The sequence below is a fragment of the Anguilla anguilla genome, chromosome 6, assembly GCF_013347855.1.
Source record: "Anguilla anguilla isolate fAngAng1 chromosome 6, fAngAng1.pri, whole genome shotgun sequence".
NCBI lineage: Eukaryota > Metazoa > Chordata > Actinopteri > Anguilliformes > Anguillidae > Anguilla > Anguilla anguilla.
In genome coordinates, this window is record NC_049206.1 from 40,127,370 (window position 1) to 40,145,428 (window position 18,059).

At 40.2% G+C, this 18,059-nt stretch overlaps 1 protein-coding gene across 2 annotated transcripts; it reads left to right on the forward strand.

The window, feature by feature from the left end:
* The first annotated feature begins 6,595 nt into the window (after positions 1-6,595).
* Positions 6,596-15,367, forward strand: LOC118229384 (protein LBH-like). 2 transcript variants are annotated; one of them, XM_035421297.1, is made up of 4 exons: positions 6,596-6,835; positions 10,718-10,793; positions 11,395-11,572; positions 13,874-15,367. In XM_035421297.1, exons 2-4 carry the CDS (start codon positions 10,719-10,721, stop codon positions 13,936-13,938), a joined length of 318 nt encoding a protein of 105 aa, XP_035277188.1. In that variant the 5' UTR covers positions 6,596-6,835; position 10,718; the 3' UTR covers positions 13,939-15,367. The 2 variants fall into 2 exon arrangements, with proteins under 2 accessions (XP_035277188.1, XP_035277189.1); XM_035421298.1 differs by having other exon boundaries at positions 13,877-15,367.
* The last annotated feature ends 2,692 nt before the right edge of the window (positions 15,368-18,059 follow it).

Below are 18,059 nucleotides of genomic sequence, written 5' to 3' on the forward strand. Positions count from 1 at the left end.
AACACCTTGAAGTGCAAGGCAACCACATTGACCAAAAACATGGGGCAACATCTTAACGCAAACTCTAAGACTAACATCAACACTGACAAGATTTTCAGTGGCAATTTGCAATAAGGACGCTGTACTTCTAAGACACTGAAAAGAATAATTGCCTAATTTACTGTACTCTCTGCAGATGCCAGAGATATGCACATATTAAAGGTGCAGTATGTAAGTTTGTTTTAGAACACTTTTCTTCATATTTGGTTAAATTTCCTCTACATCCTAACAGATATCAGATCTCAGCTCTCAGAAAACAATTCCAGCTTCTCTGACTGCCCCAAGCTCTGAAATCCGCCACTCCAAATTCCACTGTTCCTGAATCAGGACAGCTCCCTGCAAGGAGGCCTCCACACCTGCCTGTCAATCATGTTGCACATGCACAGCACATACAGAGCAGACAGAGCAGACTAAAGCCATAGCAGACAATGATATGTTGAGATATTTTAGACTGCCAATGTCACTACAACAAGAATGGCAGACAACAATCTGCCAGAATGACCAGTTCCACTTTTGCCTACAACAGCTAATACCAGGGGTGTAGGAAGCAGGGGACAGGGGGGACAGCACCCCCCCAATACTGCAAACAGTTTTTTTTTATGTTTTATTTTTTTCAAGATGTAGCTCTCTCTTGCTTGTTTCTCCAAACTTACTTACTACACCTTTCAGCATTATGTGAAAACCTCCATTCATTTCTATTCAGCCTGTACAAACTAGAAACATAAGAATGAGTTTCTTATGAGCTATATGAGATCTGAGCAAGTTTTTCAATAAGCAGTGAAGAGATAACCTGCAAAAACCAAAATAAGTCCATCTTAATAACTATATTAGTCTTATATTTTATGTTACTTTTTTCCTAAAAAGATTGTCAATGAGGTGAGACAGTTTCACCTGTCAAGCCAAAAGTAATCTAAAGCTAATATTTTCTAAATTTAATTTTTTTTAGATTTTACAGACAAGACTAAAACATTTGGATCAGCTAAAGATGTCCTGTCAGGATCAGTTCTTCTGCCAAATAATGAAATAAATAGAATAGTGGTCCTGGTGAATAAAACACCTTATTTTGTCTTTCTGCAGATGTGCCACCTTTAAGATCCCTTCCTCTTGATCTCTGTGACCTACTGCTCAGGAGCAATGTTGATATAGATTATAATAATTCAGTTACTCCATTCATTAAAACACACAATCAACATTTCTCGGTTAAAAGGAGGTATACACATGTATAATTGTGGGGATGTTTCAGGGTTGGGTATATAAGCCCTTCAGTCAGTAAAAAATACCACCTGACCAAAGCCTGTACTGAAAATCTTTAGCCTCATATTGACTGAAATTGTTGGGTATGGATCTTTTATGAATGTAGCTACTGGCTACTAAAGTCAGCGCCATGGTCAGAGGGGGTGAGAGAGGTCATTCTTCATTCAAGGATCAGTCTCAATGAATTAATTCCACAAGGAACGCACTCACCCTAGAACTGCTTACCTGCTGACTGCCCGTACGTTCACACTGAGGCGTCAGCAAGGTCCATCGGCAGCTTTGGTCGTCTAGAGTGCCATTCCAGCTTGATTTCAATGGAGGGAATTACCAACAGTTTAAACTGGCTTTGGTAATACGCCGATGCAAGGGATGTTATGTCGATGGTGATCCCCACAAAAACCTTGCGATAGGTCTGTACCCCCAGCTCGTCTCCTTTTTGGTTCCTCTTTGCACCTGTCTGAGGTGACATCATCCCTCTGCCATTGAGGTGGAATGCAAATGAGGATGAGCCAAATCCCATGGAGGCAGTGCGGCCACCCCCCTGGACTTAGCGGTGCACATCGCCACATTTCGCGAGGGATTAGCAAGAGCCTGCTGCTCCAGCAGCTGGCTCCTGTGACTGGAGATACGCTGCACACCTGCACACAGCTGATCCGGCCTCTGCTGACAGCACTTAGCAGCCCAGTTCAGGTGCTTAGCAGTGGTTGTCACAATGTCGTTTCCCCATGGCCCCCTGTGACAATGTGAGGGAGGACATGTTCTGCGCAACGTGGAACAAATGATTCAGATGAATGTTCGAACTGCCACAATGGTTCAACACTGAAAAGGAAACTTCTGAATATTCATCCATTAAACACTTATTAGCACCAAAGAAATTTACATTCATGCCAAAGCAATGAACGGGTCACGATGTGTGCCAACGACATGCAACCAGTTAGGCTGTGGTCTATATCTATAGGTAAAATAATTGAGATGGGGGTTGCATGGTGACTAAACAGAAAATATATTTTTTACACTATAATTTCACGTATTGAAAAAGCAGAAATGTACAGAATTTGTAAAGTCAAAAACATAGTCACCTAGCAATGGATAGGTGTATAAAAAAAATGTCATGGATAGGTGTATACACAAATGTTAATATAATGTAAAAAAAAACTGAGGCTTTGGTTTTGTTTAAGTTTCAACAATGTCAATTGCGAGTGAATTAGAACTATGGTGTTTGTTTCCTGTGACATTCTACAATGTTCTGCATACTGTTCGGTGGCCCATGTCCCTCTCCAAGCTGTTGGTACTGTCTGCTTGACAGAAAATCAGGAAGAACAGTCCACAGAAAAATATTGCAGACTGATCATGATCAATGTGATGCTGATGACAATGATCATACTATCCATCCATTATCTATACCCACTTATCCTGGTCAGGGTCGTGGGGGTGCTGGAGCCTATTTCAGTCTGCATTGGGAGGCAGGAATACGTGCTAGGCAGGTCACCAATCTATCAGGGTGACCTGTCCAGGGCACACACACCATTCACTCACACACTCATACCTAAGGTACAATTTAGAGTCTCCAATTAGCCTAATGCATGTCTTTGGACTGTGGGAGGAAACCGGCAGAAACTCGCATGAACATGAAGAGAACATGCAGTCTCCACACTGATAGGCCCTCGGTCAGGATTTGAACGTGGTACCTTCTTGCTGTGAGGTGATAGTGCGGCACCACCATACCATACTAATTATAATAACAATTATTACTATTAGTATTACTGTACTCATTAGTACGTATTACTCAAATTATTTTGACACAGTGAACAGGAACATCTAAATATGATTCTTTCTTATATGCAAATTGCTTCTGTACATTGTCCAAGGAATAGAAAGGAAATTCAAGTCCTAATCCTTCTGTCAGCTGGCTAGTATACACCGCCAGGCCATTCTGCGTAAAATCTCACATATTTTTGTGGGCACTTCTGTTGAAGATGAAGATTCTGGTTACAGGAGACAGCCAGTTGGAAAAGACTCATGTGTATGCAACTCTGCAGACGACCAGCATCAATTTTTGTAAAACAAATGGCACCAGGTCTTGTGCAGTAACTCGTATATTTACCCCGAAAGCCATTTTTGGCGACATCTTTTTATTGATTCATAAGTTCTCACAATGTCAGTGTCTATTCTCTGTGATCACACAGTTAATTGAAACAGGCATGTGAAATTCATCCTCTGTACTTCATGTGTTTAAATCTGGCATCAAATCCTTTCATGTTTCCAACCTTACTAAATTAATTCTGTCTGAATACATTACTGTCTATGTAATAGACCATAGCCAAATTGATCACTAACACTACTACAGGTGGATAGTTAACTCTGAAAGTGGTAGCACATACAGTATGTATTATCTCATTATGAATGTGGTTGTAACTGCACTTAAAGGCTCTCAAAATGCATTTATTATCCACTAGATGGCACAGTTGACCATGGTCATATAAACTGCTATTCAAAAATGGAAGACACCTTTTTCCTCATGGTTTTGGCTTGGAAGGAAGTCCCCTTAACCTCCTTGAATCGCATCATATGCCACTCTTACATTGTGTTGCCATCCTCATCAATGTAGCACAATCTTGAAGTGAGCAAGGTAGTGGGAATATTCTGTTACATCACTCTTGGAAAACTCTGGTTCACTCTGTAACCACTCAATATTGTTTCCATCACACCTTGTCGCTTGTCACTGTTGCTGGAAACCTGTTTGATAGAAGCCAGATCAGGATGCTTCTGATGCCATATCTGGATTGCTTCTGATCTCTTCTTTTACTGGCTCCTTTTCACTCTCCACCCAGTTTTTCCCTTCATCTGTTTTTTTTTTTTTTTGCCTTTGTCAATTATTCATACAGTAAATTAATAGCTTGGCAAATATTTAATTTGATATGTTAAATGTTTTTTTTTTTTACCTCTTTTTATGTAATAATTTGCAATACAGTACATGAAGCACATTCTGAAGATGGGACTTTTATTCTTATTGGCATACATAGCTATTTCTGACATAATGTGGCTTAAGATGGTAAATAGCCCATCTAGACATGGAAGGTAACTAATTAAGAAAAAATAGCTTGTTGAAATTCTGGGATTCCCACTGTGGTTGGAATGAAAACCAGCATACACAAGGGGTCCCTAGGACCAAGGCTGGTAAACCACTAATCTAGAGAACTCCACAAATGAGCCTAAGGTCAGAAATTTAACAGTTGTGCGCCTAACAGTCACCTAAGCCCCAATTTACAAAAGATTTAAGGATGTTATTAATAATCTTTATAGCAGTGTGTGGCTTTGTGTGGAACGTCCTAGAACATCATTAAACTACAGATTATGCCTGTACCAAGTCAAAATCTCTGTTTCTCAAATAAAGGGCTTCTTTTTTTCCCGTCCAGCCTATTAAATACAAAAACAGGAAAGGCTTAGTCTATATGGTGTTGCTGTACGTTACAGGAAGCTGTTAGCCATTCCTGAAGTATGCATCACATATTTAAGAAAACTATTTCAGAGAATGGTGGATGCTTGGATTTTCTCCATGTTTGGGTCAGCCTCTACATCAGGGTTAGTAAGGCTTGCTGGTGCTCTCTCTGAGCACAGAGTAGGTGATCTAGTGGAAAACACTCTTCTTGGAGTGACCATTCTGTTGTTGTTTCCCTCTTTTTCAAGCGTGGTGACTGGGAGATTCACAGAAAGACTCTAATAGGATGTCAGGGGGGAGGGCGAGAAGGAGTTGGAAGTGCTGCTTACGTCAGAGCACTTTGAAGACCAATGCAGGCAGTTGAGCACCTCTCTGTTATAATAATACCTTGTTCAAAATAGGTCTTCCTCCGAAAAAAGTGTATATATATACTGTATATTATAATTAATACTAGTACTCCTATTGCTACTACAGCCACTACTACTACTACTACTACTACTACTACTACTACTAATAATAATAATAATAATAATAATAATAATAATAATAATAATAATACCCAAAAAGGACCAAGAAGCAAAAAGAAACAGCTGAGAATAATTAAAAGACTAATTGTTGGCAGACGCCAATGATTTAAAAGCAGGAATAGAAGGAATGATTGCTGCTACCCAAGACCAGAGCCCCACAGCTAGATCTTACCATAGGCATAGATTTCGGGGGGGAGGGACGCAGGGGGATACGTCCCCCTCAATATTTAGAACACGTGCATTTGTCCCCCTGAATTTTGTGTTTTCCTTTACATAAATAAAGACATTTCCACCATAAATTGATTCAGAAAAGGCACAAATTGGTGCATAAAAATTCACCAGAATGCAGGAAATGAAGTGTTTCCTAAGTGAAGTGTTAACCTATGCCACTGGATCCTACCGCCAGAGAATTACCAAGGATGGAACAGAACCACACTGCAGGACCTCCAGGAAACTGGAGGAACCCATCCATCACATTGTCTCAGGCTGCCCAGAAACGAGAAAGACAGAATATATCAACAGACACAGCAAGGTAACAACGTACCTACACTGGAAGATCTGTAGGGAACACAAGACCAAGACAACCAACAAGTGGTACCAACACCAACCTAGCACTGTCATTGAGAACAATGAGGTTACCATCCTATGGGACATGCCCATCCATACAGACAGAGAAATAAGTGTACTTTTTTGTACGTCGCTTTGGATAAAAGCGTCTGCCAAATGAATGTAATGTAATGTAATGTAAGTGTGAACAGGCATCGTCATCAAAATATAGAATGATGAAAATTGAAAGTGCATACTCCTCCACATGGCTGTACCATCAGGATACAACACATCTGTCAAGGTCACCAAGAAGCTGTCTAAGTACAAGGACCCAGCGATCTAGATCAATAGGATGTGGGAAATGACAACAGAGGTGATACAACAGTGGTCATAGGAGCTGTAGGGCTTGTCAAAAAAGCAGTGCAGAAACGTATTAACAAGATCTCAGGCAAAATCAGCATCTGCAAAGTCCAGATCACCCTCCTTTACATCACATAAAAGATCATCTTTCCCATAGTGCCCCTGGACCATTGCTTGGACCCGGTTCTATGAGTGCATTGCAAGTCACAAAAAAGGAAAGTCACATAATAATAATAATAATAATAATAATAATTTTATGTACATACATTGCTCTCTATGAAAGAAAATCACGACACGCAAATCATTAAACACTAAATCACTTGTAACTTTTTAAATGTCTCAACTTAGCCGGTAGTTGTTATGATTAAGGACAAGTTCCGGATTGACAGCTATGTGCGTTCTTTGGTCACGAATCAGGTGGGTAGGAGGGAAAACAAGCGCTCCATCTGTCAGCGCCTCCCTGATTATGTATGTATTAAATCACGCATTGTCCCTCTGCCTTTCCGAAACACTTGTGAAGACAATCGGTCCTAGTTTTGCGCATGCTTAAAGCGCTGGAGCGACAAACCTGAGAACACACAGCACCGTATTATAGTAAGAAACTACAGCCTGCGCCTTCAATAGGAATACAACAGCGCTGTAACCGGAGCGGAACAGACGCGTTAGGACGGTGAGTGTGGAATGCTTTCGCGGCAGAATTGAACTATAATTAGAACAATAAGTATTATTACAAACGTTTTGGGCGTGCAGGCATAGCCACAGGAAGAGATCAAATGTAGGTAATGATCAGCCAGGGGGCAGTGCTATTAAAGCAAGTATTTAATTGTTCAAAAATGGGAAAGAGACATTTCAACTAATCCATTATAGAGGGACAGCTTGAAGAGGTGAAATTATACGAACACCCGGTGTTATAATATTAAATAATATAGCCTACTTTTAAAATTCACAATGTTTTTGTTTTATGTTTTCTGGAGGTGGTGGTTTTATCCTATGCAAAGTCTTAAGTCTACATCACAATATTAAATGGATCGTAAGTGACGACAGCAGAAACCTATCTGCGCTTTTTGGCGGCAAAAAAGCGACATTTAAAAAAAATTAAGTTCAAACATCCATCTCCTGGGATCGTTTTTTTTTTTTTTTTTTTTTTTTTTAAAGCCATGGACAAAGTTCCATTCCACAAAATTATTCTTAAGTATACGTTTATATCTTCAGTTTTTCTATTCCGTATTTAGGCTATCCTTGTGGTAAACTGTTTCAATGCATTTATGAAATATAGCCTTAATGTTAACACGATATTAAAGCTCCAGTCAGTTGGCTATCTTCCTTTTAACTTTATTAATAATCTGTGTCATAATGTCAGTGTCGTTTTGTAGGGTACATTATTGTTAGAAAAGTATATGGTATGAATAAATAAATATAAAAATTGCTGCATGTTCGATACTGTTCCTATATCTTTGCTTCAGGAAGATTTTCTTATCCCTGACATGTGCAGAATGTGTTAGTGATATGTGCTGTCTCACCATGAACCATATCTTGTCTGTAATCAGGGACAATTTCTCTCTCTTGTGGCTGCACTTTGCTCTCTATGCCTCCCCTTTGGGACCATTTGGACAAATTGAAAGCGTGTTAAAGTCTGCTGTGTTCACACAACACTGGCCTGCTATCCTCAAAATGTGTTCCATTTTTCATTTGCCGAGGGAATGTGAAACCAATCAGGGACAATCTGACTGTTTGTCAAGATCCATGTTCCCTTTATCTTTTAAGAGTTAAAACCTTTTTATTGTCTGGTCTTTTCAGGATTCCGTCAGAAAATTATACATCTTTTATAGCTTCCTTACATATTTGTTAGTTTGCATACCAGCAATTTTAAAGTTACATGCTGCCAAAAACTTATAGCTAGCTTTGAGACTACTGCACTCAAATAGGAAAGTCTACTGTTCTAGTTTTGGTGCACTTTTCATGGAGAAAGAGTAGTGGCCACTGACCCTTATTGAAATCCAATATGGTGGGGGTTATGGGGTCTATTAAATTATTTGTTCAGGAAGAGGAGGTAGACTTGTGGAAGAAATCTGGTATTGAGGAATAGCCAAAATAAGTGTTTTTTCAGTGTTACAATTTTGCAGATGGCGCTACAGTGCCACCTAGAGTGTTAGTTGCATGTGTGTCATGCATAATGAACTGGCAGCCTTACCGGGCGTGCCTGCTGAATTTCGTGAGATTTTGAGCATGAGAAAGGGGTGAAAATTTAGCAAGAGGAGAAAGAAGAAGAATCCTAGCAAAAAAAAAATAGGGGTTAATCACTTGCTGCTTGGCCCCCTAATTATGTAATGTCCAGTGTTCTGCTCTGCCCAAAAGACCTTGCTACGAAAAACATCTTCCTCTACCAGACCAGAAACTTACATATTACGCAAACATAAATCTTTAATATAACATTACAGTTACATCTAGTATTTTTCTTTACATCAAATGTTTCTCATGCTGAATTCATGTTTTGAGCAGCTATACACATACAATTTTAATAAACCTTCCAGCAGTATTATAATGTATTTTGTGAGACTTCTGAATTGAATGGTTTGAAGTAATTAATGTAATTAATTAATGTAGCACTGAGCTCTCAGTTCCCAATTATATCCTCATTGCAGCATCAGTAAATCTCTTTGATGTGGCCACCTGTAGTTTGCAGTTATTGTTCTCTGTCAAGCTTGTAGAGAATTCAGTTTTTTAATAGTGTTAATCAGAGATTAGGGTCACCTAATTTCTTATTACAGTTAATATCAGCTCTGCATGAAGCAGGGGTTTATATCCGTTGTATACCAGACACCACCAAGTGAAGCGCTTGCATAATCAAAGGCGCCATCAAACCGTTTCCAAGGCGACCCGTCAAACTGTCCAGAATCCCCCGCCAGGCTTTAAAGTCCCGCTATGAGTTTCTCTGGAGCGGCACAAAGATGTTCCAAGAGGACACCATCTGGGGAACCCCACAAATAACTCAAAGCCCTCTTAGTCCCTCTGGCAACTAATTATCTTTCTTCTCAGTAAGAGATGCACCAGAACGTACCAACCTAGCTGACCTTTCCAGAATTTTCTCAGTCTATAGTGGGAGAATAAGAAACATGAGAAGATTGCGATGAACCAGTATTTTTGATTTTGCTGTTATCTACACAAACAAGCATATATTACTGCAATGCTAGTAAAGGGGCTCGAATGCTGGACCTGGATTATTTGTTTTATATAACTTAATATCAACTTTTGTTTTTAAAATAACAGTATTATTTGAAATGTGAGCTTAAAAATCTTTTTCTGTCTCCTTGTGTAAGCCCAGAAAATTTTCTCAGATTCCTTTTTTAGAATAACTTACTTTTTCTTCCCTTCCATTTTATTTTATTAATGGCGAAAATATTTTCCATCATAGTGTTCTTGTCAAAGGAATCTGAAATGAATCACACATTTTAGATTTCTGTACTATGGTTGGCATGGAATTTAAAGGGTCTTCACCAAAGGGCTGATGAAGACTAGGAACAATCGCAAGTGACAGTTTAGCGCTCTGATTGTTCAAGACTTAGCCTAATATTCTCTATTGAAGCTACATTACGCATGCTGCCAGTTTTAACTGAAATAGCCAAAAAAAAAGGGGAATCCTCTAGCTATGACAGAATGTTAGAACTCACAGGTTTACTGTTGTGGATGTTTTAAAACAATGTTCCAAAAGTGTAATGATCTTCAGAGACTGGGATTGAAATAGTGAGTTTTTCTACCTTAACCCTGTAGTGCCCTACAATTTACATTCAGCAAGAAGTTCAGCAAATATTCTTATGTGGAGCACCTTAAATTAATGCAAACAGGAAAGGGCAAAATAGTGATTTGCTCATGTAATTTTGAATTTCATCCTGTTCTGCATATTGTATATTGCAAACGCCAGTAAGACATTGACACATATTACCAATATTCACAATTGAAAATGTACCACGGGCTTATAGATTTTGGAATGTTGGAGCTTTATGAGGGGGTTATTTAGTTTGTTTGCTTCTGACTCAAAAATTCATTTCTAAATTTGTACACGCACCATTTGGACATGGCATGACATCACTTTTATTGTTATTTAAAGAACACTGAATCAAAATGTGAAATCAGAGGTGCCTTTTGTTGTGTGTGTGTGTGTGTGTGTGTAGTAAACCATAAACAAAAAGTAAAAAGAGGAATCCATTGAAGAGGAAGTTTCATTTAATGAGAAGGAATGAGGTGCAACTTAAATCCTGCTGAACTTGGAATATTTGAAAGTGCTTGCCTTGGTACAAGATAATTCAATGCTTTCATCTTAATGACATTTTTTTAAAAAGTTTTATATTGAGCATAGGATTTTCATCACAGTCAGCTGACATGTTTTCATTTTTTTTTAGCTGTTAAATATCATTATGGTTTTAGAAGTTTAGTTAACTTCTGCACAATATAGTTTTGAATGGCCAGGGTGCCACTCCAACTGGACTCTATCTCCCAGAGGGCCACACTTTGGGGGTGTAGCTATATAGTGACTGGTGTAGGCCTGTTTCCTCAGGATGACAGAGGTGATGAACAGCCCTGAAGCAGTCATGGAGGACTTCAACCCTGGGGACCAGGACATCCATTTTCAGGTGAGTTTACTTGCACACACCGACCAGCCAAGCAAGTACAGGAATTGTGCGCCTACACACAAACATGGAACAAACACACGCCATATAAACCAGGGGAGGGCAATTCTGGTCCTGGAGGGCCAGTGTGGTGCAGGTCTTTGTTTCCACCAATTACACAGACTAAGCAAGATAATAAGCTTTATACACCAACACTGGTTCACTCGTAGATTAGACCACAGGTAAAGTTTCATATAGGGACAGAAGAACAGTCAGCTGGTGGACTGCAAGGTCAGAAGGGGCTAACAGCACATGCTTCCGAAGAGAGCGTGCACTTTTATGCTGTCTCCCCAGCTGGCAGTGGATATTGGAGTGAAGGGATGGGCCTGCTGATATAATTGGGGAATTCTATGTAGGGAGATAAGAGAAAATTAGTGAAGAAACTGGGGCTAAAAATTGGCTCTTTACCAGCCAGAATGGGGCTCTAGTAATAATAGAGCTCTATTGTTTAATCCATGTGTCTATCATGTGCAGCATTGGGAGGATTTTTTCCCATGAACCTCTGTTTTTAATCATTGTGGATCCCAGCTGAATACAACACATTCCCCTTCTTCTATGTTTCCAGATCTTCCCAGATTCCCATGAGAGGTACCCCAAGCTGTCCAAACGGCTTCCATCTATCGTGGTGGAGCCCACAGAGAGTGGCGAGGTAGAGAGTGGAGAACTGCGGTGGCCCCCAAAAGACCAGAGTACCACCGATAACCCCAGCCATGCCCAGCCCCCTGCTGAGCCCCAGGCAGCAGGTGAGGCTCGCCTGTGCATGAGAATATCTACGGATATTGAACAGGTTTCCATCTAGTTTAAAATCCAGTCACTATTTGCCTCACATTTCTTTGTGAAGTAGCTGGGTGTCATATAGGAGGAAAACGAACAGTTTCTAGCACACATCCCTGCCTGACACCAGTGCAGACTCAGTCTGTGGGCCATCTGTGGTCATATGCCATCATGTCTTCATGGAATTGCCATAGAATATGGACAAACGTCTGTGGGCAGCCAAAATATGAGTAAAGGATCCCACATTGACTGTGTCAAAGGGTTTTCACAGGTCAACAAATGCCACAAAGAGAACTTGATGCTATTCCTGTCATTTCTCTTGCAGTTGGTGGGCTGTGAATACCATTTCCATGGTCCTTGGGTCATTCCTGCAGCCACAATGTGATTCTAGTTGCAGGTTTTCAGTAAGGCTCTGTATTAGTCTGTGCAGAACTTTATCACCTTTGCCTTTATAAATGATCACAATATTAGTGTCCCACCATTGCTGGTTTACAGCTTCATGTTTCCCTATATCAGTGATGAGATAATGTAAAGCTGATGCAGAAGTAGCCACCTTCAAGCTCTCTGCAGAGATACTGTCAGGGCCAGGAGTCTTGTTGTACTTCAAGGTGTGAACTGCAGACAGCACTTCACTAAATATTGGTGGTAGATCCAGATCTTGAATTGCTGGATGGCTGGGGAGTTCTCTTGGGACTGAGTGGTCCACTGAGATGGGCTGATTAAGAAGGGTCTCAAAGTGTTCAGCCCATCACTGGAAAATGAGCCTTTGGTTTTTGATCAAACTCCAACCATCAGCTGACATCAGTGGTGCAAAGAAGAAGTTTCTTGGTCTGTAGATATTCTTTATTGCATCAAAAGTTGTGCATGTCCTTTCGTGGGAACGACTGTATTTCCTTGGCCTTCATAATCCACCGGTAATTTTACAGATTTCAAAAGGTTGACTGCCCCGCCTTTCTTGATGTTTCCCAGTGTTGCTTGTGGATCTTTGATTCACTTCATTCAGTAATTCACTATGGGCTCTGTGAATGGTGTCTAGTAGAGTGGAGATGGTGTAGGAATTTCCATCAATCCACTCCTGATGCATTCTAAGACTGTTGCCAGTGAAATTTTGAGCTGAAATAGGCCCATTTGGAATCAACAGAGCTTTCTGAGTCCTAATGAAAATCACTGTCCTGCAGCTTCTCTGCAATGGCGCAACAGAAGCATCAGCACCATAGGATATTTCAGTCGAGTACCGTTCAGCTGCTTCTTGCATGATCTGTGGAGGCAGACAGGATGGCGTACTGTCACTCTGAGCTTGGACTCAATCATGTGGTGGTCTGCCCAGCAGTCTGCACCCCGCATGGCACCAGTAACAAGCAAAACCTTGAGTTCCTCACTATACTATTCTCTAGCAGGTAAAGGTGTTTGGAGCCACAGTGCATCCAGAAACCTTTCTGTTTGTTCTAAACTGAAATGGTGAGTTAGTGATGATTAAGTTCTGTGCAAAACAATCCCATGCCATTCACATTAACGTGTCCTCATCCAGTGCCTGCCTCTTCTACAGATGGAAGAGTGGGTGCATAGGCATATAACAGCCTTCTTCCAAGGGGGATACATAGACATTAGTCTTTTGACTTAAGCCTGTGGGTTATTCCACAAGCCTGGGCAGGACACAACTTATTAATGTAAGCCCAACATAAACCATAATCACAGGTTTGATTCCCGGGTAGGACAGTACTGTAGCATTGAGCATACACACCACAAATGAACACACACTTACTCATACAGTATGCTCAGATACATACACATGGAGGCATGCAGATATGCATGTACATACATCAGTTACTACAATAAATCCAAAACCTTAAACTCCACTTGCCAGTGGGAAGGATATCTGGATGTTTTGATTTACAGTGCTTCACACCTGTTGATGTGGATGTGAAAAAATATTGTGATGAAAAAATATGTAATATGAATGGGTTTTTATGGGGACTTGGAGAAGATTAGTTAGTGAGTACGAAGGTGTGGAGCAGCATGTATAGGAGGACTAGGTGAGGAAACTGCCTATTTGGACCGAATACAAAAATCAGGACCCTGTCCAAACATTTGTCTTCTTGAAAATGGTCCTGTCTACTCCTTATTACAGAGATATACAGTACCTGCCTGATTCATACTGTCTCCAACTTTCTCTCTAAATGTCTGTCTGCCTACATGTCTGTCTCACTATGCCTATCTGGACATCTGCCTGTCTCTGTCTGCCGGTCTGTCTGTCTGCCTGTACTACCCAGAAGAGGAGCAGTACTGGGACAGTACTGGATTGGCAGAATATGCGGTAGGTGGAGACTCCAACTGAGACCTGGGGCCAATAATGATCCAGCTTTCACTGTGAGTGTGGTCCAACAGCCAGGAACACACAAGGAAGGTGGAGGCGTGGCCCGTCCCCCTCCTACTACTTGACCTGCACACCTATGGGAAAACCCATCCCCCTTACCTCTTGATGGAGACAAGGCTATGTAAAAAAACACCTGCTTATGTTTGCCATACTCTGGAATCTTTGCTCATTTTATATACTGTACATATGAACAACCATCTGACCCATTTTGGAGATCTATGTGAATTTGTGCTCTTTGTAAATGATTCTTTGTTAACACTTGTGTATAGAGTTTTTCCCAGGGTAAATGCATACTATGCATGATTTTAGCCTTGCTGTGGTCCTGTGTTTACAATCGAAGAAGCCTCCTCCTCTGTCTTAAACCCCACCCACTCACCCTGAGTAACTGACTTCGGCCATCTAGCTACATATCGTAGCTAGCTGAATAGCCAGAGGTAACGTTACTTACAGGTGCAATCTGAACCAAAACCACAGGCTCTGCACCCCTCCCCACACAGACAAGAGCAACAAACCCAGAAAAGTCCCAAAAACGTTTTAGAATAACAAATACAGGTAAAGACGCACAAATTTGGTGTAAATGCGTAAAGACTGAGATTGCCAGTGTATCATAGATATGCTGTAGCGTGGTTATTTTATAATATTTTTAATGTAGAAATCCTGCATAGTATGCCTTTTAACAGTAATGCCATAATGTGTGTGTGTATTTTAATCAGTACTTAGAAAGATAAGGAATATATTGAAATATGATTATAGAAATGTGTGATATGTAACTCTAATGTTCGATCCTTTGCAATATGTTGATATTTTTGTTTATTTTGTTTACAGCACTGGTTATGTGTGTGTACAGTGCATGTGTGTGTGTGCGGGTGTAAATATATGGCAGTCTATATTCTAATAAACATAGGAATAGATTTTTAATAGAGAATAGATTTGCTTAGATTTGCTCACTGTGAGCAGGGAGAACTGTTACAGCTGAACAACAGATATTTTAGAGTTTTATAGATAATAGATGTATGTCTTAATGCAGTCACCTTTATGTTGTAAATGTTGCTGAAACCTGTGATTTTGTTAGGTCTATTGCGTGTTAAAGATATTCTATGAACCATTCCCTGATTGAACCAGATGAATGTTTTTAATAATGGATTACAGGACTACAGTGAAGTTGGGGAAGAGCCCCTGAACTAATGTTCAGCGCCCAACTGGGTGATGCATGACAGTTATTTTGTATCACTTTGTTACACTACTGTGCTGCACACTCACATTCATGACATTTTTGACAGTTCATCATATTTAAAGTGTATAACTATCCTGTTAAACTGGTATCAAAAACTGAATTTGCACACATTGAATTTTGGTGGTACGTACATTTTAATACGCTGCACTTGAAGAATTTTATGGGATTTGGATCCATTGCCTACACAGGCTCTGTGCATGGATTTGACTCACTTTTAATGAGTAGGACAATCTAGTGCTACATTCTATATGCTATATACAGTGTGTGCTGTGGTAAACATTCTTTTGTGCCTTTTTCAACGTGCACATTAGATTTAGTGGGTGCGCAGGGAGCTCACCGAATAGTGACAGGTAATACTGGCAACGAATAAAAAAGCATGCGATGATAAGAATGGTTTCACTTAGTATCAGTGTGAAACCAAGGCATAATGAGATTATTCACAGTAGATTTGCATTCAGTTTCCCATAAATGTCTGTTTTCTGTGTTGCTGTTAAGATATACAGTACTGATATATTTTTCATGAGTACATTACATCTGCAAAAAAATTATAGTGCATTCACCTGACCTAATAAACATTATGCTATGTTCAAATGATATGCACAACTCTGTAATAAAATCCTACTTTTTGGCAGAACTATATTTTATCCCTGGTTATGTGAACACCTGAAAGTATTTTATGAGGTTGTTAATTGATTTGCATTTTGTGCATAAATCTGCCAATGTGTTCCTCTGTCAGTATTTTATCATAAACTGTATTATCGTATCACCATATAAATGCTGAGTCTGGTGCCAAACTAGGTAGAATAATACAATCAGCTTTGAAGCCTCACTCTATGCTGATTTTCATGGTATAATTTCTATGCTGATAGGTGCTGTGTTCCCATTAGAAAGTTTTACATTGTGAAATAAACCAGTAAATCATGAAATGTGTTGAATATATTAATGAACAAAATACATTTTGTTTAGCTGGTGATCTTATCCAGGGTGATGAGTAGACTGCCATTTAGCCTTGGATCACCCCGTGGAAGAAGCAAATGGTGGGCTGGTATAAAGCTGCACGGGCCTGTATTTGTGCTGGTAGATGAAATGGATGACTGTTGGATTCTTAAGTCCCAGGAGAATCCCTGTGCTTAGATGAGAGATTCTGATACTTGAGACTTTCTAGAGTCCCAATTTAGCCTGCTGCTGAGACTTGCAGGCCTTGGGGTTCTTGAAGCCACAGACAGCCTCAGCATTTGATTTTTGCTTGCTTGCTTGGTACTGGCTGTGTGAAGTGATTACACTTCCCCACTTTCCCAGCAGCCATTTTTGCACACCTTTCATGTTTGTCTACATAACTACACAAATCACTATTTACAAGCTACAGTACAACTTCAGCAATACGAACCTCAGGTTTGTGTATTGACCACTCAAAGCAACATAGCAAGAATTCCAAAGTAACAAAGGCAATTACATAATCTTCAAGCTTCTAATTATACTCTGCATGGATTCATTTGTTATGAGTAATACAAAAAGGCAAGCATTAAATTTAAGGGAGTCACCCTTTCAATCACCTAGATACAAAAATACTATGACTTATGTTGCTTTTCTTTGGAAAGTGACATGGAAAAAAAAAGTACTGTTCTAATGGGAGCCCACTCCCAGCTTGTTTGCTGGTGACACCATGTGTTTTGGAAGAGAGCCATGAATGTCTATAAGGGAATGTGCATTAACATAGCTATGGGTGCAGATAACTGAACATTCCAATAATGGGAGGGAATTGTATTTGCACAGCCCCATGTTGGATGCCAAATGCATATATATTAAAAAATGTTTTAAAAACATGGGATACTTCTGAATGAGACTGGGAGTCTCAGAATGGAAGTGGTCCCCACTCCAAGGCTCTTCGAAAGCAGTGTCAATGAATGCAGTGGAGGCACACTAGTCACTGATAGGAAGCAGCTATGAGTTATTCAGCTCCACGTGACACACACATGGAGCGGAGGATGAGACAGACACATGTCATTCTGGATGAGTGACACAGCGGAGGCTTATCTCAAGGAACACACAGATGGAGTTGTGTCATCCTTACACCTGCACAGAGCACTGCTGCTCTCATGACAAACAGACGCAGACATACAGAAAAATGGACAGGGAAAATGATAGATGCCTATATATACGTATACGTATACGTAACTGACTGTTTACTGGGAATAGACTAAACTAACTGCTCTCAACCTGTTTTAGTTTTCTTTTTTAATTTCCCTTATTAAAAAAGCAATTGAAACACAAATCAGTATGTACACAGTGGATTATAGCAGATATCCTTGATAAATATGTGGGTAGATAGTTGTACAGATTAATATGCATGTATGTCTACACAGCTTGTTAAAGTAGATATATTTTATAGAAATCATACATGGATAAATCATATGTACACACACTGTATTGAGATGAGCACAGCTGGTTAAAGCATGTGATCTTTAATGGTTGTCACAAGGGTAGTGGCAGAAGATTACATGGTGCCATCTGGTCTCTTCTTCACATGTTCAGCCTGTGCGGAGTGCCAGTATGCCATGCCGCCGGTACGCTGCGCCCATGTACAATGGAGGCTCTGGGGGCGAGAGACCTTCAGTGGCCCTCTGCTGCCTTCATGCACAGCCCAGGGTCTCACCGTCCAATAACTTGGAAATGCCTTCTGATAACAGCTATTATGATTGGTCGTCAGTCCTTTGCTGCTGTTCATAAGGACCACAGGGGGCACTGTACAGCAGCATGTGTAAATGCTATGGCAGGAATAAATGCTGTATGCACATTATTTTTAATTTGTTTTTTTTTTTTTGTTTTTTTAGTTTGGCAGGAAATGGCA

What these genes read in the sequence shown, in the direction of transcription:
- LOC118229384 (XM_035421297.1), top strand. Translation starts at nt 10,719, where the DNA reads ATGACAGAGGTGATGAACAGCCCTGAAGCAGTCATGGAGGACTTCAAC. An exon ending in ACCAGGACATCCATTTTCAG is followed by an intron (nt 10,794 to 11,394) that starts GTGAGTTTACTT and finishes CTATGTTTCCAG; the next exon opens with ATCTTCCCAGATTCCCATGA. An exon ending in TGCTGAGCCCCAGGCAGCAG is followed by an intron (nt 11,573 to 13,873) that starts GTGAGGCTCGCC and finishes TGTACTACCCAG; the next exon opens with AAGAGGAGCAGTACTGGGAC.